This window comes from Harmonia axyridis, chromosome 7, assembly GCF_914767665.1.
Source record: "Harmonia axyridis chromosome 7, icHarAxyr1.1, whole genome shotgun sequence".
Taxonomy (NCBI): Eukaryota; Metazoa; Arthropoda; class Insecta; order Coleoptera; family Coccinellidae; genus Harmonia; species Harmonia axyridis.
Genome location: NC_059507.1, coordinates 5,920,465 through 5,944,562, shown reverse-complemented (window position 1 = coordinate 5,944,562; position 24,098 = coordinate 5,920,465). Strand labels below are relative to the sequence as shown.

Here is a 24,098-nt window from a genome sequence, read left to right as displayed (position 1 = left end):
CTAAAAATTATCCATGGAATCTTGCATTTTCCTTCGTGTCTCCAATTAAGGAACACCCTATATACAAGCAACTTTTCAACTAGGTCGGATCTGTAGTCACAATAAATATTTTGTATTTCCTTTGAAAAGTGCTTCTTGATGAATTTCTTTTTCTTCTGATGATGTGATCTGCTTGAAATTTCATAGGAAGCTTGAAATTTTTCACTAGGTTTGGAATCTTAATTTTACATCATAATGTTAATTTTCATTTCGATGGAATCAACAGATTTGAAATTATCAGGATAAAAATATTCGGACCATCTTACAGAACCTTTTATTCCAAATTTGCCCATTGACGAACTTTGTCATTATTATAATTCATTTACAATGTACTTGTACACCTCTAAATTACAATACACTCAAAAAACCACATTATAACCTTGACTGCGGCATTCGAGTTCAGAACCTACCCTGAAATTTTTTTGGTTTTTTGTTTGATACTTTCTATTTTTTTATCGTTAGCATTTTCTATCGTTAGTTGTTATCGTACGTATTCGTCATCAGTGAGTAAAATCTTATCGGTTAAGACCTTTCGGCTCAAATTTCGAAAATTACAGCCATTGTGATGAAATGATCTTAATGTTCTGTTCAACAACATAAACAAATGAGTTTCATAGATGGAACATTTAAATTTTGCGATAAATACATTTTCATTAATATTCAAGATAAAACTGAAGAGAATCAACGATCACTGGTAATTACTCCATAATTTCACTCAAGAAATTTTCATTCTGATTTCATTCTCACACGAACAAATCATGAATTGAACACTTCCAGTACCCTCAAAAAAATGAGCTAATTTATTTATCACATTAGTGTGAACCATCTCATTCGAAACCATCCACAAACAATAAAACAACAATCTCACAATAAATCACCCAACAACTAGAACTGAAGACAAAGCTCACCTCGTAAGTTCTCAAAACAAACATCGGCCTACTAGAAGCACATTTCTTCATCATTGCACTAAAAAAAAACTAAGAACGCGACACAATTTCCCAATATAAAATTTCAGTCGAAAACCAATATCACCTCCACGTGACGCATAATTACTGTATACGTTTTTTAATGGTAAAATACACTTTGTCGTAAGTGAACCTGTCTAGGGAACTGAAAATTTTATTGGCACACGATAAACATCTCCAACTTCAATGACGAGGATGGACGTTTCAATAGCACGATCATCAATATTGTTCGTAAGAGATACTTGTTTATGAACGAAATTTTTTTCGCTATCTGATATTGCAGGTGTACTGCAGTAGCGTAGAACCGACGGAGGTTTGTAGCGAACTAAGCATTGTTTTTATTACGTCGTCTATGTACTCATGAGAATTAATAAAACAAATCTGATCCCACCTTAAGATCGTCGGGTAGAAAAGAGAAGAAGTGATTATTGTTTTTATTGTTTCCTTAATTTAAGATTCGCTAAAGCGTATCGGACAGTATGAATATTTTAGTACAATTATCATAAAGTGAAAAAGTGAATTTTCAGAATGAGCTATTCCATTACTATTTCAATGGTTTTATCGATTGATGGAAAATAATAGGTGTATACAATGAGGTGAATTTGATTGGAGGATTTATTTTCTTTTCGTCTTACTGAATATCTCAACAAGATATCACAGAATCTAATATTTGAAATTTTTAATACATTTATGTTTCAGATACGTAGAAGAGACTTGACTAAATGTTATCATTCTCATTTTTTATTACGAAGATCTTATACCTTTTAAAAACAGCAGAAGATTGATTCTTAGATTGTAAGTAATTTACAATTTTACTGTGAATGGTTAGATAAATATCGGATTGCAAATTTTTGTTGCATATTGTCGAGTCTTTTAGTTGTTATATTGGCTAAATCAATTAATTATTACGAAGATTGATATAATAAATTTCTGCTTAATATGGAGATTTTAATTTTTCCATTTTGAATAACCCGCCATCTGGCAGCAGTCACTTTTGCAGCTGTCATATTTTGACATTTGCCAAGTAAAAACTATCCTATTACTAAAAATGAAACGATATACGCTTCAACAACGCAATGCAGTTGTAAAAAGTCACTACAAAAATGGTGACGATTTTGCAGTCATAGTTTTCAAAACTGAAGCACTTTTGGGTCGCTGTGAAGCACCTGCTCGGCCGGCAATAGATCAGCTGGTGGAAAAATTGGAGCTGTTGGGACAAGTTGGTGATGTGAATAATCGAAACCGTGTGTCTCGCTTAATAACAACTAAGAATGTTGCTGCTGTAACTCAAAGTGTTGATAACCCAGATTTGTCTATTCCTCGTCGATCTTGGGAATTAGGCTATGATTAGTATATTTTTATGGCCCAAATTGAAAATATTGATGTGGACGACGTATATTTTCAGCAAGAAAGCGCTATATGCCACACGAAGCAATTGCAAAATTGCAAGTTTCCTGGCCGTCTTATTTTTCGAAGAGGTGATCACAATGGCCAACTATATCACATGATTTAATATCATCAGACTATTTTATTTGGAGCCCAATTGCCCCACAAACGATTCGAGACCTTAAAGATGGAATTCGAGAAGTTGTCAAGGACATACAGCCACAAATGTGCAAAATGGTCATGGGAATTTCTATAAAGAGAATATGGTGCTGCAACCGTTGCCTAGGCATCCATTGGGCTAATATCATTTTCCTTCATCAATGGCATACTTTCCTCTTTACAATAAAATAAACATTCATTGAGTTCTCTTAAAATATACTCCTTTTTTGAATTCTAAATGAAACTTCTCATTGGAAAACCCTACATTTCACAAAAGTTTCGTCATTCATCTGAATGTTTTATCTTCTTTCAGACTACCGATAAGATAACTTCGATCATGAAATACAGTAAATGAAACACAATAGTTTATTATTTTCTCCTATCAACAAAAATCAGAAATTATGAAATTTCATTTAATTTTTTATTTGATTTTTGGATTCTAATGATTGCTAAACGACTAAAACTAAAAAATTCAGAGTTGTGTTACAAACTTTTTATCCACTAACGATTCCAAAGGTTGCTTATTGTTATTCCTAAAGCTACATACCACATATTGACAATGATAAATGAGAAAAAACCGACAAATATTGAAGACTTATGTAACGAAGATGTGCTTTCCGGGAAGTACTGAATTAGGAATTTCAAGAAACCATGAACAATCAACTACAATTGCATTTTTTCAGGTGAAATCTTTAAATGACTATATTTATGTCGAAGAGGAAGAACTAAAAATGAAAGTGCTTCACGCATTATTTGCTATCAGGCATGGAATTCATCGAAGTTTCAACCATAACCTCTTAATTACAATACGTCGATTTAGGAATTAATAACGATAGTTGATTAAGAAATAAAATATTGAGAGAAAGTTGAATAGGTACTTCAAAATTTGAATAACGACTACGTAAAGTAATTTTGGAGCGCTTGTCTTTGAACAGATCGCTAAGTCATCACAATTTCTGTAATTTGTGAATTTCGATTCCGTCCGGACGTATACACGATAACTCCCAATCGAAAATACCTAGAAACTTGAAATTTTCAGGGTATTCCAAAAACCGTGATTGAATTCATTAATATTCGAAATTTGACTAGGGATTTCCTTTTGTTTTCCCCTCATAATTTCAAAAACACAAATTATACCTCAAGGAAATATTCCATTTGCATGTTGAATAATATTTTCGAAATTCGTGCAGAATTTAATGTAATGACGTCACCAGAATCGGAGAAAACTCAAGAAGAATATCAAACAAAAACTATTCGATATTGTTGTGACCCCAAAAACCGACAGAGTTGAGATCTTGGGTGAAATATTAATTTCGAGTTGAGATTTTTGCTTGAAATATTGAAAATGTCTAATTTCCTATCTTCTATCAAAAGACATACCAATGCTTCTTCTACGTTAATTATTATGAAATTCAATTGAACATACAGGGTGTTTCGATTTCAATATCAAAGTCAGTCATGACAAAAATCTCAAATCAGATTTTTTTTTCAAATGAGAACCCATATTTTTATTGGTTAGGTGGAATCAACGTGAATGAATTACATATTATGGGTGATACATATTAATGCTCTAAAATGGTTATTTCCCGAAATATAGGCCAAAATCTCATTTTCTTTTAAATGATGGTCTGATATTCTCGTTTACATTATTGAAGTTTCAATTTGTGACGAGAAGTTTTATCAATACACGAAACTAGTTTTATCCATTTTTCAAACAACAATATACGTAGCATCACTCTATAGTGACTCTGTATTATCACGGTTGGTTTCATTTTCCAAGCGGTACCGATTTAGCGAGAAATTCGCAGCCCACAACGCCATCTCTTGGGCAAACAAAGAGTGATAACAGGTTAATCAAAGTAAAAAGACGAAACACAAACTACAAATGTCAAAGATGTGAATAAACTTACCACTAAGCATTCCTCGTAATCGTCACTGCATTCGTCTGACGATTTGAACATTTTCTTATGAGCCTTTTTGAATTCATCCATTAACTTGCAATGTTGACTCTGTTTTTCTGGACTGAATCCTTCTACGATCTTCTTTTTTTGCAGTTGTTCATCAATTGACGGTTTGCTCTCTAATTTTTTCTTCTGTAAAAGAAATATTCTTGGTTTGATTAATGAATATAGCTAATATTTTCATTAAGTTCTCTTCTAAGATAATGCCTCCCAACTTAAATCGAAATAATTAATAATAATAATAATAAAGTTTTTTTTTACTTCTACTTATGTTCAAAATACAGTTGTTTTTCATAAGAAAGCGTGCAAATTGAAATGTTTATCAGCAGATTGAATTTTCTTCAAATATTGATGCTGAGGATCTTCTCATCAAAATCGATAAATCGTGATATCCTACGATATGCAAGAGAAACAATTAGGAACTTATACTAGGCAGAAAAAATCTTGAAAATTGCTGCATTCTATCGATATGTACGTAAAGAAACAACAAGGCAGATTACAAAAAAATATATAGTTGATTGCAGATGGTTATATTAGAAATTTTGAAATCGAAGACCAACATTTGCTTTCATCATCATAATGCTTCCACTTACACTTCAGTTGGCTCGAAAGCAAAATTCCCATGTCCTATCATAAAGTAGAGTTGCAAGAGACATGACATCCTAAAGATATCAAAAAGAAAATTAATAAAATTATGTATTCCTTTCGAGAAAGTCTTCATTCAAGAATTTCGACCAAATTAAACAAAACAAATACCATCACAATGTGCATTTCAAAAATACGTCTGTTCAATGTATGTACACTACTCAAAGCAGTTATTGCATATCATCTTGAATACTCATTTTCAATAATTCATATGAAATTAACCAAAATAAAGTTCTTCCAATTATTCATTCTTCGCGCTACATTCAATTTATATCAACGTCACCTTACAAGACATAAAAAAAAAATATTAATTTAGCCGTTAGCCCTTACAGATGTTTTTTAACTTTTCTGTTTATTTCTATAAGAACTCTGTCCCAATGTATTTTGTGAGTTGTCATGACACATCTTGGATTGATATTGAATCAGAGCTGAAGAATGGAATCACATACTTCTGAAGACTTTCTTGAATACAGATTTCATCATTCGATAGCCATCATTAGGTACCTATACGGAAAAAAGGTTGTGGAACTAGATATTAGACTCGATTCAAATTTGGAGCCGTTTGGCTAGAATACAATAGTCACCAGCTTAATCTTTTGTTGTGATACCCTTATCAATAATTCCTGAATGGTGGTCTATCTATGTTGGCCAATCTGTTAATATTCTTTAGAACTTCGTGAGGATTTGGATTGGTTTTCCTAGAAATAATCCCTGTGGCCAATTCTTGATTCTAGTATAGTACATGGGGCAGAATCCTGAGCTCAGCTCTGGGCAGCTGTATGAACTTCTTGGTATAAGACAGAGATTCATTGTGCTTCTCTCCAGAGCAATGAACTATTTCCTCTATTTTCTGAGATATCAATGCTGAACAGCTACCTTCTAGTCTTATTTTGTCTTCCAAGCTATCAGAAGCTTCCAGCTTCTCTTACCCCATTAGCTTCAATAATAATGTACGTAGTTACTTTATTGCTTCTAGCCTGATGATTATGGCATTTCGGAATTTTCAGGAAAGGAGAATACTGGAAGCATCAATTCCTATGACGAAATTGGCTTGGAACAGTTGAAAATACCCTAGTCTTTTTTAAACACAAACACTATACTTACACACCATTGGTTAGCATTAATGAATTGAATAAATTGAAAATAAGCAATAATTGTTCTCCATTCTTTATATGTATGTTAATTATGAAGGGTGTTTTTTAACTTTACTTTTTTTTCACTTTTAACTTTAAGTTGGCATTACTGTTCAAGATAGCGACCGATTTAACAGCTGTTAAGTGATTTATTCTCAGTTTGGTTTGGCAATTCATCATTTTATTTCGAAAATAATGGTTCTGTGCGGAATACGTATCGCGCACTACGTCCATTTTATTTTGTTTAGCGATGAAGCGCACTTCTGGTTGAATGGCTACGTCAACAAATAAAACTGCCGCATTTCGAGTGAGGCTAATCCTCAAGAGTATGTCGAAACATCGTTACATCCAGAAAACCTGACTGGTGCGCTTTATGGGCTGGTGGAATCATTGGTCCGTACTTCTACAAAAACGATGATGGCCAGAACGTTATAGTTAATGGTGATCGGTATAGAGCCATGATTAGGATAAATATATATTATTATTATTACTAACTTTTTCATTCCTGAATTGAACAACCATGATGTCCAGTAGCTGTGCTTCCAACAAGACGGCGCAACATGTCACACAGCTCGTGCCACAATCGATTTATTGAAAGACACGTTTGGTGACCGCCTAATTTCACGTTTTGGACCTGTGAATTGGCCTTCAAGATCTTGTGATTTAACACCGCTAGACTACTTTCTGTGGGGCTATGTAAAGTCATTGGTCTATGCGGATAAGCCACAAACCCTTGACCATTTGGAAGACAACATTCGCCGTGTTATTGCCGATATACGGCCACAAATGTTTGAAAAAGTAATCGAAAATTGGACGTCCAGATTGGACTACATCCGAGCCAGCCGTGGCAGTCATATGCCAGAAATCATATTTAAAATGTAATGCCACAAGATTATCTTGCGGATAAATAAAATTCATGTCAATCCAATAATCCATCGTTGTTTTATTGCAATTTAAAGTTCTATATCTCTAAAAAACAATACCCTTTATTAACATTATTTCGGCGTTTTTAAGGAGAGCAAATTGTTTATATTCTAACCAAAGCCACTCGATCAACACATGAACATGCTAAAACATCTGGTTCTCTGATGTTTAGCTGCACGTGTTGTAACCGAATTGTTATGTACATTCACCTTAAAATTAGGTAGTGGAAAATTGGACACACCTCGTGTTGCTGAAGTGTCTCTGTAAGGACTATACGAATTTCGTGAAAAAAGTTGTACAGGGTGTTTCTCGTAGGCGGGTCACTGGATTTTGTGGCTTATCCTTCAATCAAAATTGAAAAGTGCTATCCAAATATGTTATGGAAAAAACTATCGAACCAAGACATGTAAAGTCGTTAGGAAAAACATTTTCCAAAAAAAAATGTTTGCAAATTTGACTGAATGAACGATAATTGTTTCGAGTAGTATACCTATATTTTTCTAATTCACACACCTCATTTCGCCTCTGTATCTCCAAAGATAGTGCACTAGACAAACTGCAAGAAGCTACACTATTTCTACTACTAGCTTCTCCATAACTGTAACTACTGGTATTCGAACTAGCCAAACCATTCTCTGAACCGCTACTGGACTCATCTACGTCACTTCTATGGACATCCACCACTACAGTCTTCTGAGACTCTTGTCTATTTGGTACCAAATCCTGCTTCTGCCTCCCTATGGTGCTATAGTCATTTTCTATTACCTGACATTCATCACTACCATTATTACTAATAATGGTTCCGTTTTCAGTTAAGTTAATTATTGTAGGTTTGAAATATGGCTTCTCCTGTTCTTCCAGCTCATCCCATTCTATGTTGTTCCATTGGGATGTGCACTTGAGTCGATCTAGACGTCCTTCTAAATCGAAGTTTTCTTCTTTGACCATGGACAATCGTTTGGATTCTGACCAAGATGGACTCTGGTCACCTGTGACTGAGCTGGCTGAGCTGTTGTAACCACTAGATTCGCCTGGGAAAAGTTCTGATCCTGCCCCTTTCCTGATTATGAGGTCCAATTGCTTTGACATTTTCATTATGTTAACAGCCTGAAAAAAAAACACAGTGTAGAGAATTGTGGAAGGACAATTAGATCATTCTATTTTTTAGTGTACTCTGAGGCAATACCACTACAGTAGTGTCTTTGAGTGTTTGTTTCCATTGGTACTTTGGAATCGATCGAGGAAAAAGTGTTTCTAATAGTCTTCGCTTGGTGAAACCTAGCCTAAGAATCTAATCACATGAATCTGAAGGCTAAAACCCAATATCTCAAATTTGTAAAATTTCTAGGTACCTTTTACAACGATGTTGAATTCAATATTTTCCATCTTCTCTTCTTCAGCTACCGTTATTTCATAAGTTCAAAATAAAAATTTATGGGATTCCTTCTGTCGGTGATGACATTAAAGTTGGTGGTTAACAGTTAACAGAATATTGCAATCATGCTCAATCTTCATACTTAAAGCTGATGATTGTGATATATTGGGATACTTTTTCATGTTGTCTTTGGGGAAACTCCAATATGTCAATTCAAGAAACCCGTGCTAAAGAACATATGGGAAATGGACTTTGGGTGGAATTGGCTAAACTTTTATTAAGCTGTAGAATAATAAAATCTCAGCCAATTCGACTGAAAGCCAATGTGCCATATGTTTTCGAGATTTATGGTGCTGTTAAAAATGTACTGAAATTAACAGAAATGATTCAATCGTAACAATAATCTCAATAAAAACGTCACACAAATTAGGGTTCTTCGTAAAACAGATAGGTGAGGGTTCAGTTTGAAGATTTAATAAGTTTTTTGAACCTGAAGAAGGAATACCATGAAAATACAAAAATCCCTAAAGGTAGGTTAGTCCTTACATCAATTTATTTAGTGGATTTGTTAGCCTCTTTCTTCTCTTAGTTTTGGTTAATGTTATTTTTCCTTTTGGTTGTTTTAATGATTTTTTTTATTTGTGAAATAATTTTTTTTTATATAACAAAAGATATCTCAAATGTATTGGCATCACAGAGTTCAATAATTCAATATTTTCTTTATAAAAGACCGTTATCAAATATAGTTAATGAGAATGTCTTACTCAAAGCAAGAGAACTTACCTCACCAAATGGTATATTACTAAAATCCACATTATTGCACACAAGTATTTGGTCACCTGGTCTCAAACCAGCTTCTCTTGCTATTCCTCCTTCTTTCGTGAATTGTACAAATATTCCTGGTTTCCATTCAGGTCCCTTACATATACTGAAAATATTACTTTTATTAGTCAAAGTGATAAAACAGCAAGTTTAACTTCATAAAAAGTATTTCACAACTTTATAGAAATTTTATCTGGAAAGATTGGAAATATATTAAGTTTTATGATATTCTTGTTATCAAAAATATATCGCTTACCCACAACCAAGTTTCGATCTTGGTGTTACTGTAATACTGATCCGGACATCATGAATCTTTTCTAGAAATGGTGAAGATCTCATAGAGTTATTGTCTGTTACAATCTGCCAACTTAGTGAATCCGATTTTTTCCTGTGAAAGAAGAAATATTACTTAGTTCAATGGTCACCACTGAAAATGTATACGAAGTTGGTGTATGTCATAGAACTTACTCTTTCACAGGTATCATGCCAACTCCTGAAAATAAAAAAGAAAATTGTGAGAAATATTATTAAAAAGGAACAAGTCAAATTGAAAAAATGAATGTTTAAAAGGTTGAAAAAATAAACATGATTTTTTGTAGTAAAGCTTCAAGAAAATTTATTCAGTTCAAGATCAAAGGAACAAATTGTATTGTCAAGCTTGATCGAACGAGAAAATCACTGCTATTAACATAAGTGTTGGTGAAGAGTCAAGGACATCAATTCATCATTTTCAAAGCAATTAATTTCCAAGCCAGGGGTATTTTGCACGAAGATTATGAGCACCTTCATATTGGAAATACAAGAATCAAAGCCAGACATGATGTCAGCAATTCTTTGATTCATAGAAAAACAAAAAGGAATACTTTCAACGAAATCGTTTTGGAAGTTTTGGTTGTCATCATACAGGGTGGCCATTTGAAAACGAAACAGACGAGATTACAGACGAAATAAAGTTTTTCGATAGAAATGCTCGGACAGGTCGATTTCTGTTTCGAGGGGGACAACTTAAGATGTAGGTTACGGACGCATAGCGCTTCAACCCTTGCTACTACAACCCTCACCCCCAAATTTTGAATAGGGAAGATGGAGTGAGTGATACCTCATTTGAAAGGTATTTTTATACTGATTTCAGCACAGTAATTGTTTTTTCATTTTATGCATTAGTTCTCGAAATATTCTTAACTAAGTATTTGAAAATGAAGTGGTGTTTTCATGGCACTTGTAGTGTTTTGTGAAAAATCGACACTTTGAGCTTCAAAACAACCATGACTGTGGCTTCCTTCCTAACTAACTAACGCATGAATATTTCGAGAACTAATGCATAAAATGAAAAAACAATTACTGTGCTGAAATCAGTATAAAAATACCTTTAAATTGAGGAATCACTCACCCCATCTTCCCTATTCAAAAATTGGGGGAGGGGGTTGTAGCAGCAAGGGTTGAAGCGCTATGCGTCCGTAACCTACATCTTAAGTTGTCCCCCTCGAAACAGAAATCGACCTATCCGAGCATTTCTATCGAAAAACTTTATTTCGTCTGTAATCTCGTCTGTTTCGTTTTCAAATGGCCACCCTGTATAAAGAAATCTGTTTATGCGAGATTTCGAACTGGAATCATCAGAACCATAGAAAATTCAATAGGAATGTTGTAAGCTAGGTATTCCCAAAAAATAGGTACCTAAAATTGAGACACCTTTTCGAGCATAATGTTAGCAATAAAAAACCCTCAGAAGGGATTACATCCAAAGTTCTTGTAATTTAACCCTTCTAACTAACGTGGTCATTCTTCTCTAGACATTGATCGCGGCAATGAATTCTGACTCAAAGATCATCGACCGACCTGTTCATTGATAGGGAAAAAGTGGGCGGTGTTGTATAATTCTATGCGCTCCGTTGGTTCCAACAGTTTTGCAACAGATTGGTCAGATTTGTATCCTGAAAAATCGCTATTCGATCTGTTCCTGGAAATTCCTCGAAATATATACTGTTAATTACACAGAATGGCTCGAAATATCCAACAGAAAATACTCAAAAATAGTATGATTGGCAAATAGGGTTTATTTTTTGGTATCACGAAAAGGTATTCAAAAATTTAAACAAATAATGGATCTGTTTGGTGAAAATTTGTTTTGAGAATTCTCGACAATTTTCTATGGTTTATTTTTCAGAAATTATTTTATTTACATAGACGTACAACTTAGCTTCCGCCGTTTTTTTCCGAAATTCAAGGCTTTATTGTAAAAAACTGGTTATATATTTATGATTCAAAATATTGTCCATCGCTGGCCAATACTTTCTCCCATCTTTCGGGTAGCGTACGAATCCCGCATTGAAAAAACTGGTCATCTTTTGAAGCGATCACGAATCGTTTCAATTTTTTACTTCTTCATAAGACCGGAAATGCTGGTCAGCCATGCCGTGTGCCATTGATCCAAACAAGTGATAGTCCGAGGGAAAAATGTCTGGAAAATACGGCGGGTGGGGTAAGACTTCCTATTTCAACGTTTCCAAGTATGTCTTGATTACTTTCGCAACATCATGTCTCTCGTTGTATTGTGGCCATTTGTCTTTCAATTCTCGGCTCAAACTCATCAATTGCGTTAGATAACGATCACCTGTGATTGTTCCAGTCGGTTTGAACGACTCATAATACACTACGCCGAGCTGGTCCCACCAAATACTGAGCATGACCTTGGAACCGTGAATATTCGGTTTGGCCGTCGACGTGGAAGCATGGCCAGGTAATCCTCATGATTTTTTGCGCTTGGGATGATCGTGATGAACCCATTTTTCGTCTCAGTCGCATTTCGATGCAGAAATCCCTTCCGTCTTTGCCTTGCAAGCAGCATCTTCACAAGCAAACACACGCCGTTCAACATCTCTCGGCTTCAACTCGTAAGGCACCCAATTTCCTTGTTTTTGAATCTTCCCATGATTCGCAGGCATTTTAAAACGGCTTGTTGCGTCATTCCCAATGATCCTGTATATTCTTGTTGCGTTTGACACGAGTCTCAATCAAGTAATGCCTCCAATTCTGCATCTTCGAAAACCTTCTCTCTTCCACCACCAAGCTGATTTTCGACGTCAAAATCACAGTTTTTGAAGCCTTGAAACCACTCTCAGCAAGTTCTTTCACTAATAGCGGCCTAGCCATAGGTATTTGAGAGCATTCGATGAGCCTCAGCCGTAGATTTCTTCAGGTAAAAGCAGAAAATTAAAACCTCCCGCAAATGGCTCGTATGCTGACATGTTTAATCGAGAAATGCTTCATGATGCAGACAGAAATCGACTAATATTTCGATGACAAATACCTAAGCTCATTGTATGGCATCTACGATCTATTTGTTTCGACTTCACTTACCGCCACAGCCATATATTGCAAAACGGCGGAAGCAAAGTTGTACACCTAATATAGATATATACTTCTTGCTTTCCAAATCCATGAATCGCAAATTGCAAAATATCTCGAACTCATAAAAGGTTTTTCAATTTGCGCATGAATGAACGAGCGCTCAAGTGCCTCTGGCTCCACTTGCAAAATCTCACCTCGGTCGAAAATTATTAGATAATTTTCATTTGAAATCCGACAATCGTTCAAAAAATAAATAAATAAAACTTTAGCATGGGCCACCCAAAAAGCAAACGCGAATTCTTCGCTAGCACCTGTTACTCTCCACAATCCCATCTGTAGGAAAAAAAACGCTAATGAAACTGCTACATAAAGGAGAAACGAAGCATTTACATCATCAATTACAGCGCAAGCAGTCAAGTTACGGTGTGGTTTGAGCATCAAGTGCTTTATGCTGAAAGAAGTACCTACGATGCATACTCACTTCTCACTTTCAAGGTCAGATGTGTGTGATTTGAAATGAACTGAAGAATTTCTTTGTGGACTGCATCTTCTACCGTAAAACCATTAACTCTTATTATCTGGTCTCCAATCTGGAAGCAAAAGAAAAAAACTGAATGTAGTGGATCTCTTCCTGTCGAGTTTGAATATAATTCATAGTTGTATTCGGTTTTTCATGTCGTTGAATGAACATGTTGAAGTTCAAATAACAGGGTTTTAGGACCATTGAAATCAGGAAACTAATTTGGGCTTAGCCAACATTTCGTCTATACAGGGTGTGCAAATTGGAGATTTATTACTTTATTAGTCTTCTCTACATATTGGGTAAACAAGTACCAAAACTTATACTTAATTTATTCCTCACACTCAACTAACTGGATTTTCATAATAATTAGGATTTTCCTGAAGGTAAGTAGAGAATTATTGAAATATTTTCTCGAAATATATAGCAAATACGACAAAACTACAAGAAACCAAAAAGTGTAGTACAGGACCAAAGTTTATCTTTACATTTTTCTGAAGGAAAGAAGCGGTTCTAGAAAAAATATCCCCCTGTTGATTTTCATTGAAAATTAGCATATCACATGATGAAATTTTCAAATTAGAATATCTATGCCAAATTCAAGTTAAATATCTTTAACTATCAGAAAAAAACTCGAATTCAAACACCCTGTATCTCTAGATCAATGCGTTTGAGGGCTCATATTTAAAGGACACTTTTTTCTCTAAAATGATCCGAGGAATCTGTCATTTTCGTATGTTCCTCCAATTCAGAAACACCTTATAATTATAAATTAGACAAATATTCCAATAACTTTCTCTTGGGATAGGTACTTAAACACCTACGACCAAACTCCTGTTCACCTGAATTTCACGCATAATTTATAAAGAGAGACATTGCTTCGATCATTGTTTTCAGTTTCAATGATCATTGAGGCTTGAAAAATCTTTTAAAAATATCATTAAAATAATTAAGCCGATTGTCGATAAATGATTACTTTAATGAAATTGATTTCACCTTCTTTGTACAAGTCAATTGGAGAAAATGTTGTTGAACTTATTTAATCTGGCAGTATGATATATTCAGTTGGTCTTAAATTAATCGATTAACGGCTATTACATACAGGATATCAATAATTATTATCCTCTGTAAGCCTAATTGATTTTTACGGTATTTGTAATTTGCTGTTTAATACTTCCAGGATAGAGGGGGTATGTAACCAAAGCTTGTAGTTGCCAAGCGAATCGAAGAGATGAAAAATATGCTAGAAATCGATTTTTCATTATATCTCGCTAATTTCCTGATTTCAAGTCAAGTAGTAGTTTTTCAATCTCAAGTCGAGTCAAGTATTTATTTATCAAGTACTTTAATCATATCGAGATATTTGATGTAGTGTCACATCAATAAAAAAATTATGAAATGAGAAGAAACATAAATTAAAATTAAAAATATAAAAAAAAATATTGAGAAACCTCCAGGCTTTGTTTGATTTCATCATTTTCCATCCAGGATCTCAGACAAATGAGGCATCTTATAGAATTGTCCCCTAACCTATTGCGGGTTTTTGTAACTGTAAGAGCAGCTTTGGAAAATTGTCTTTCAACAGGAGCTGAAGATGCTGGCGTTGATAAAAAATTCTTGGCCAAGTTTGGAATAGTTATTTATAATACAAGTGCAGAAGGCATTGATATTCTTCTTCACGAGTTCAAAATTTGAAAACGAGCCACGAAGTGGCGAGTTTTCGAATGAACGAGTGGTAGAATGAGCCTTCTGTACGAGTATTATACATTATTTTCTCTAATTCGTTGCATTTTTATTGAAATTAATGAATTATTTCCATAAATATCATTTAGTAATTTTTGCATTGAAAAATGTTGGTTAGCAGAATTGATTTATTTAAGGCCAATTGATGAATTGACAGATAAAGCCGTGGCGGAAAGTTCGGAGTACCAACATATAATAATGAAATATAACCATGAAAACTGTGCGTTTCTGATATATTCTCGCACGATTTTGCTCTACAAGATGTGGAAGAATGAACGGAATAACCACAGAATTAGAGAAATAACTATTCTGAAACTACCAAAATTAACCAATAGATTTCATAGAAATGTGAGAAAACTGCTAATGAAGTCACACTGGCGAATGCTTCAGTCTCTCGGCGCTCAAGGAATCCCCTTATTTAGGCTAAGCGCACACAAGATTGCAGAAATATATGCTGTGCGACGCGTACATATCAAGCTCAAGTAATATCAAGTAGCTTGATATCAAGTCAATCAATAAATATCGAAAATCAAGTCAAGATCAAGTATGTAATTTTTCACGAGCTTGATTTTCAAGTCAAGTAGTTGGTTTAAATGTCAAGCTACTTGGCTTGATGAATCCCTAAGCTGATTGGTCGATCGCGAACAGGAAAAACTCACATGGTAATGAAATATACCAATGCAATCCACCTCACTGTTGACGATATTTTTGTTTTGTTCAAATTTTTACTTCCGATTGAATGAATGAATGGTATAACTGAAAGTGAAAGTGGCATATTTACATATCGATAATCTAGAATAAGTGAATTTTAATTATTTGCTACTTGACCCATTCAGCAAACCGTTGAAAACCAATTTTACGAATTTCTATCAAAGACAAGAAATATTTGAGTGTCATATTTATTAGTCATTATTTTTGTAAGTTTTAAACTATTTCTAACAAAGAATTATCGTCGAAGATAATGAACCAAAACGGTTGGAATAACTGAAAACATGACCTTCAGTTATTCTGAACGGACAGCTGGTATGCTTGCTCATTTTCATTTTGAGATCGTGTTAAACATTGTGAAAAATGATAAAATCCGTTACAGAGTTTACCGCGCAGAATGTTAACATCTTGTCATTGTTCAAAAGGTGAATCTGCAACGACCGCATCGAACGTGAGGAGGAAAGTACATTCTAAGAATTCCCTGCTTGATAACGGGTGGACAGAATTGTTTTGACTGCTAATAAGAACCTAGAATTCTCATGTTTCAACACTTTCGAAAAAAGGTTGGGTTGAAAGTCTGAATTGAAATAAGGAAAGAATTTAAATGCATCCGTTTCATAGAAATGTATCGATTTCTTCGTTGTTTTCTCTATTTAAATGATATTCCACACAATATGCATATTCAATATGAAAAAATTATGTGCATAATTCATCTTCAAATCTAAAATATCGGAGCAAAAAAATATATCCATATTAGATATCTATAGATAAACATTTCCAAATTGAAAATACATTCAGCATAAACATATTCCACATATCCAACAAATTTTCTAATTCCAATTCAACGAAAAAACTGGAGAACCATCCTCAACGTGTTACAGTTTGCAGCAGTTTTTGGGCTGGTGGTGTGATTGGAACTTTTTCGAAAATTAGGCTGGTGAAACTGTTATAACGGGTATTTTTTTTCGAGGTAAATAACTTTAAGTTGGCATTACTGTTCAAGATGACGACCGATTAAACAGCTGTCAAATGACTTATTCTCAGTTTGGTTTGACAATTCATCATGAATAGACTCACGCCTGAACAACGCTTGCAAATAGTGCAATTTTATTTCGAAAATAATGGTTCCGTGAGGAATACGTATCGCGCACTACGTCCATTTTATTTTGTTTAGCGATGAAGCGCACTTCTGGTTGAATGGCTACGTCAACAAACAAAACTGCCGCATTTGGAGTGAAGCTAATCCTCAAGTGTATGTCGAAACACCGTTACATCCAGAAAAACTAACTGTTTGGTGCGCTTTATGGGCTGGTGGAATCATTGGTCCGAACTTCTTCAAAAACGATGATGGCCAGAACGTTACAATCAATGGTGATCGGTATAGAGCCATGTTTACTAACTTTTTCATTCCTGAATTGAACAACCATGATGTCCAGGAGCTGAGGTTCCAACAAGACGGCGCAACATGTCACACAGCTTGTGCCACAATCGATTTATTGAAAGACACGTTTGGTGACCGCCTAATTTCACGTTTTGGACCTGTGAATTGGCCTCCAAGATCTTGTGATTTAACACCGCTAGACTGCTTTCTGTTGGGCTATGTAAAATAATTGCTCTATGCGGATAAGCCACAAACCCTCGACCATTTGGAAGACAACATTCGCCGTGTTATTACCGATATACGGCCACAAATGTTGGAAAAAGTAATCGAAAATTGGACGTCCAGATTGGACTACATCCAAGCCAGCCGTGGCGGTCATATGCCAGAAATCATATTTAAAATGTAATGCCACAAGATTATCTTGCGGATAAATAAAATTCATGTCAATCTAATAATCCATCGTTGTTTTATTGCAATTTAAAGTTCTATAGCTCTAAAAAAAACACCCTTTACATATCTCATTCTCTCCGTTCGAGAGCTATGGTACTTACGAACGGAAAAAATCAAAATAAGAAAAATACATACATCGTGATGAAATGATAAAGCTCTGAGAAAATTCATCATCATGGAGAATGAATCATGATATTGAGTCACGTTGGAGCAGAGATGCTGATAAAATTTGTTTTTGTAATGAAACATTACCGGTGGTCATTAAAATCTTAACGGAATGTTCTATACATATCGAAAATCATAAATATTCAATGGGAATTTAATGCTACGTAGATAACTGTAGCGGAATCAATCGCTTCCTGGAAATAACGTTAGGTACAAAAAAAACATAAATCATTCATTGTTTGCGTCTTCACTTGACGCAAATTCGTCTCAAATAACATTCAGTATTTTTTTAAATAACTTTTAGCACCTTTTTATGGAGTTGATTCTGAGGAAATATAAAGGGTGTTTTTTTAGAGCTATATAACTTCAAATTGCAATAAAACAACGATGGATTATTCGATTGACATGAATTTTATTTATCCGAAAGATAATCTTGTGGCATTACATTTTGAATATGATTTCTGGCATATGACCGCCACGGCTAGCTCGGATGTAGTCCAATCTGTTCAATGACTTTTTCCAACATTTGTGGCCGTATATCGGCAATAACACGGCGAATGTTGTCTTCCAAATGGTCAAGGGTTTGTGGCTTATCCGCATAGACCAATGACTTTAAATAGCACCACAGAAAGTAGTCTAGCGGTGTTAAATCACAAGATCTTGGAGGCCAATTCACAGGTCCAAAACGTGAAATTAGGCGGTCACCAAACGTGTCTTTCAATAAATCGATTGTGGCACGAGATGTGTGACATGATGCGCCGTCTTGTTGGAACCACAGCTCCTGGACATCATGGTTGTTCAATTCAGGAATGAAAAAGTTAGTAATCATGGCTCTATACCGATCACCATTGACTGTAACGTTCTGGCCATCATCGTTTTTGAAGAAGTACGGACCAATGGTTCCACCAGTCCATAAAGCGCACCAAACAGTCAGTTTTTCTGGATGTAACGGTGTTTCGACATACACTTGAGGATTAGCTTCACTCCAAATGCGGCAGTTTTGTTTGTTGACGTAGCCATTCAACCAGAAGTGCGCTTCATTGCTAAACAAAGTAAAATGGACGTAGTGCGCGATACGTATTCCGCACAGAACCATTATTTTCGAAATGAAATTGCACTATTTGCGAGCGTTGTTCAAGCGTGAGTCTATTCATGATGAATTGCCAAACCAAACTGAGAATAAATTACTTGACAGCTGTTAAATCGGTCGCCATCTTGAAGAGTAATGTTAACTTAAAGTAATATACCTCGAAAAAAACCACCCATTATAAAACGCAAAATATATTCTTGAACAACCATTATGAAATAGAGATCAAACAACAGATATCAACAAATAAGCACAAAATTTTGGTTCAAGGGTCATTTTCATGTTTCAAATGAATTTTAAAAGTTATTTAATCGTTGTTTTCCAGTTAAAATAACGTGTATTCAAGAGTAACATCAATAAGTATGGTTATTTGCTACCTTTAAAATGGAATATTTTCTATATTCTAGTAATAGAGTAATTAGGTCAACTGGTAATTGAAATATCAAAAAGACTTAGATAAATCCCCTCTTATTTCAGTTGCTCTTCAAATTGTTATGATAAAACCATCATTTCCTATAATCGTTTATTGAAATCGTATTTGAGGAATACATTTCAAGGTTGTATACAGCTTGACATTCACCTGAAGAAGTCGTGATATGCCGAACAATAAAAGCAGAAATTGTTTCAAAAGGAGTAGTCAATAAAGAAAGAAAAACTCAAGAAGAGCACTGACTTGGTGTCACAATCTTTAAGCGTTCGTTCATCCATGCGCCTATTGGAAAATTGTTGTATGTTTTCCAATAGGAGGACACACCTGGGTTTTCGTCAACACTACAGGCTATAGCAGCTATATTCTCTGTTCTTCTTGAGCGACGCACACAATTTCGATTCTTCATATCACTTGCTTGTCCCAATAGCTCAAATATTAGAAATAATGAAACAAGAGACATATCATCCAACAAATTTTTAACTCTAGATAAGGGCATTCAAATGCTCAAGTAAGTTTTAAAAAAATTCGAACAAAATTCCATCTGTTATTTTCGGGTGCTAATCATTTTGGTTGGAGTATGCCTATTCTTTTTTTTTGTCTACATTAAATGAGCATCGATAATAAGTGTGGATCTGCACTCATTGATACAATATTTAGAATAACAACATTCATTTTCTATTATACAAATTACTCCCCAACTGTTTATTTCATGGAGAAATCAGCTTCAAGCTCAACTATAGATCTAATTCGACTCAAGAGGACTGAACACGGTCTGATTATCAAGAAATAACTTGAAATAAAGTAATGGATTATAATAAAACTTCATTGCGTAGCGATCACTTAGAAGGCTGTGTCGATACCAATTTCGTGGTGTTTGTATTGAAAATAATAAACGAAAGTGAATTTCACTTTCACAACTATCGAATCAGCATAATAATTGAAGATATGACAATTCCAAGTTATTGAAGCGAATAAGATATTGCAAGGTTGACATAAGACGAATTTTATTTATCAGAAACAATTGAAAGCAGTCAAAAATTGATTGCTAGTGACCATTAAGCTTTCATTGGTCACTAGCAATCAATTTTCGAAGTTCCTATGTGGGAATTCAATAATATTCTATCAACTGAGTCGTTAACGTAGATCACGAAAATGCTTGCAGTTGGGCGATTAGTACATTATTTCAGAAATTACAGGCAAAAATCTGACATTTTTGAAAAAAAAACTTGATAATAACGAGAGTGCAACTTCTCCTGGACGTGAGCTACGCCTTTGAAACTTCACTATGTTTCAGATCAGAACATGATTTTTGAAAAACGTGTATATTTGAGGGGTCTGTGACGAATAATTCAGGAGATATAACGATTTTTGGGGGGAAATTCAATTTTTCCCAAATTTTGACTTCAAATTTCCTCAAAACCGTGAGCTCTACGAAGAATCGGTGAGCGGTGTTGGAATTTAAGGTCCCTAATTAGCCGCATTTTGAACTCAACCGAAAATTTTTATATCGAAAACTTATGCTCAAATTTTCAATACCTAACCCTCAAAAAAAACGAAAAATTAAAAGTTCCTATGTGGGAATTCAATAGTATTCTATCTATTAGGTCTTTAACGTAGATCACGAAAATACTTGCAATTGGGCGATAAGTCCATTATTTCAGAAATTATAGCTTAAAAACTGAAATTTTGAAAAAAAAAATTAGATAATTTTCTTGAGGCTGCCATATATCTTGGGCGCAAGATATAGACTTGAAACTCTATCATGTTTCAGATCACAGCTCGGTCAATAAAAAACGTATTCATTAGAGGGGTCTGTCACAAATATTTCAAGAGATATAACAATTTTTATATGGAAATTCGAATTTTACTGACTTTTCGAAAATTTCGAGTTGAAATTTTTGAAAAAATTTGATAATTGTCGCATGCTATGGCATATTTTGCATCTAAATTTTCATCTCTCCATACTTATAAGCTTCAGTTGACTCATGAACTGAGGCCAGATGACCAAAGAATGCTTAAAACATGTGCCTATTGAGCGCTTGAACAACAAACGTTTGGATGACGATTCATTGTTTGAGACTGTTCACCTCCCTCAAAATACAAAAAATGAAGACACATAAAAGTATTCTTTAAAATATTTTTCTTTGTGCATGTATATGTATATTATTATTTTCGAAACTACTGAACCGATTTTGTTAGCAGCAGTTATCATTTGAAGATCAAGCTCAACTTGAGGCAATATTTAGTTCCTTTTGATTAAATAAGTTTGGCGAGGCCACTCATGGATGAGAGCCAAGAGTTTGTAGCATTCCTTCTCAAAATCCACTCTTAAAGGTTATAGCCAAAGATTTGCTTCCTCTGGAAGCTCATAGACATAATGTTAATGAACCACCAATCAGACCACAGACAATAAAACTCTTCTTCGCATTTCTCCAAACACGTTTTGCCGTTCATAGAACCTTTAGTAGTTAGTGCACAAGCATAACAAACGAATTTCAAGAAATTTACGTGCTCACCGATTTCAATTAATGCAACAACTGATGCATGAAAGTTCTTGTTGCATGAAAAATTGGCATGAATTCCTGGTAAAAACTTTTTAATTTTATTGTTCACGACCACGTTGTTAGAAGCTGTGATTTCAAGGCTAAGGTATCGAACTATGATGCATCGACAGATGATCGATTCTGGATGCTGAGGTCCTCAGCCAAATCTGACATCAATAAAGTAACATTTGGAGTTACTCGCCCTCTAAATCTTGAACCTTACACCTTACATTGGCGTGTGACACAGATACAAAGCCTACACATAACACAATCTGTTCTCTTCAATCGCACCAACAATATCTGCAATCTTCGAATTTTGAGCAGAGAAGGATAAAGTTCGACTCACTGATGATGAATCCAGCTTCAGAAGATGCAGCCAAGTCAGAAAATAATCATAAACGTCCATAGTTCCATGGCTCAATATAGGTGATTTATTGAAAATAGTAAATATTCCAGATATAAATTATATCAGTTCTTTTTTTAATAACCATTTAATAAAAACGATAGCAGTTATAAAAGTGGCGCAATTCGAGAAGAAGCGAAGAGTATAAATACTGAGATATTTGAGAATTCGCGGCCTTGGTTCCTCAATCCCTTTCAACGCCCACTTCATCTGGTTCTTGACATCATAATAAACATCTTCGTCATTTCTTTCTATTTTCTCTTCATGACCTGCCATGATAACGCTTTTTCCAAATTTGTCGTTGAACTCCGAGTAGGCCATCTTGAACAGTGTTATTTTGGCCACTGGCGTGATGGTTACGTAGATCACATCACTAAAAAAACAGAAGATTACGAAGAGAATTAACATCTTGTGGCTTCTCTTTATTACTCCACAGAATCCAAGGACGTAGTGGACAGTCAAGATGGGAATGAAGGCGAAATAGACATAATCCATCAAAATCAAACATGTGGTCAATAAGATATCCCAACATAAAGTTATGGCCAAGAAGATAAACGTACTTATTCTGGCACAGCGCGGTGAACACATTGTTTGACATGGCGAAAGTCAAAAAGACGTTTGGAGTGAAAGAAGGTATTCCATAGAAATAAGTCTGGCCAAAGATGAACGTTCTAAAATGAAAACTTAACCCATTTTGGCAACGGCTCATGTCCAGAACAACCCTTTAGAGCATTTTCATTGGGAACCAAAAAAATACTGTAGTGTCAGCACTCTATGCTTTGGGAGACAACGTGTAAAAACAAATTGAGCCCAACCTAAGATGCATAGAATACCTGGTGTGTCTACTTATACCTGTAAAACTTTCAGACAAAACGGGAGATTTTTCGGATTTATACCTACTTGATTTCGAGGGATCGCGGGCTTTTCAGATGGCGCATACATCGTTTACATTTGACATTTCTCTCAATTCTCGACTCTTGTGAACCAAGGGCGTAGATCTTTTTTTCTTGGGGAGGGAACAACTTTTATTCATATCTGTAATGTTAGAAGTTTGATAATGAAGTTTGAACCAAATTACTCGAAATAATTTTTGTTGTTACTAATTCGGTTGTTCTTACCTTGTTCTCAAATAAGAGTTACGAAGGAAAATGAGAAATTACTTGGATAATTTTGAGAAAAAAAACTTTCATGAATATGAGCCCACAAAAGCTTTGCTCTCAATGTACAGGTTGTTTCTAGTGTGTCGTACAGTTTATCAAATATATATTTATTAATCTTCGCTACAGATTAGGTAAATAAATACCAAAACTTATAATTAATGCATTCATTTGAGCTTACTAGCTGGATCTTTATAATAATTTGGATTTTCTTGAGGATAACTAGAGATTTTTCTCGAAATCGATAGCAGATACGACAAAACTATAACAAACCAAAAAGTGTAGTACTGGACCAGAGTATTTTTCTACATTTTTCTAAACTAACAGCCATTCACCAAAATCTAGTTTTGGAGGAAGGAAGCAGGCATCCTTCCAGAAAATATATCACCCTGTAGATTTGCATTCAAAATTAGCATATCACATAGTGAAAACTTCAAACTGGAATATCTATGGCCAATTCATATCATATTAAATATCTTGTGAAGGGAAGGTTATACGAGAAAATAACTTGAACTTCAACACATGTATCTCAAAACAAAATGTTTGGGGACTCATCTTATGGGACTTTTTTCTTAAAATGATCCGGAAATCTGTCATTTTCATTTGTATCTCCAATTTAGGAGCACCGTGTAATTACACCCAATATCCCCCATTTCTACGCTCTTGTCGTGAACTTTGAGTATAGAACAATAATATTTTATATTCTATGGTCTGTCATTATATTCCATTCATTCGAGTTAAAATTCGATAT

At 34.7% G+C, this 24,098-nt stretch overlaps 1 protein-coding gene and 1 long non-coding RNA gene across 4 annotated transcripts in view; both read right to left on the bottom strand.

Annotated features, from left to right (window-relative positions):
• The window catches only part of LOC123684064 (harmonin), a 51,417-nt gene that overhangs the window by 8,334 nt on the left and 18,985 nt on the right, over positions 1–24,098 (bottom strand). For all 3 annotated transcript variants that reach the window (XM_045623170.1, XM_045623169.1, XM_045623171.1), the window contains exons 3-8: positions 13,242–13,350; positions 9,878–9,902; positions 9,666–9,797; positions 9,371–9,515; positions 7,726–8,319; positions 4,460–4,642 (exon numbers count right to left, since the gene is read on the bottom strand). In XM_045623170.1, the coding sequence (XP_045479126.1) occupies positions 4,460–4,642; positions 7,726–8,319; positions 9,371–9,515; positions 9,666–9,797; positions 9,878–9,902; positions 13,242–13,350 (1,188 nt within the window). The remainder of the gene's footprint in view (positions 1–4,459; positions 4,643–7,725; positions 8,320–9,370; positions 9,516–9,665; positions 9,798–9,877; positions 9,903–13,241; positions 13,351–24,098) is intronic.
• Positions 22,196–22,849, bottom strand: LOC123684066. Its single transcript, XR_006748098.1, has 2 exons — positions 22,620–22,849; positions 22,196–22,563 (listed from the first exon to the last, which is right to left on the bottom strand). It is a non-coding gene; the product is annotated as an uncharacterized LOC123684066 (long non-coding RNA).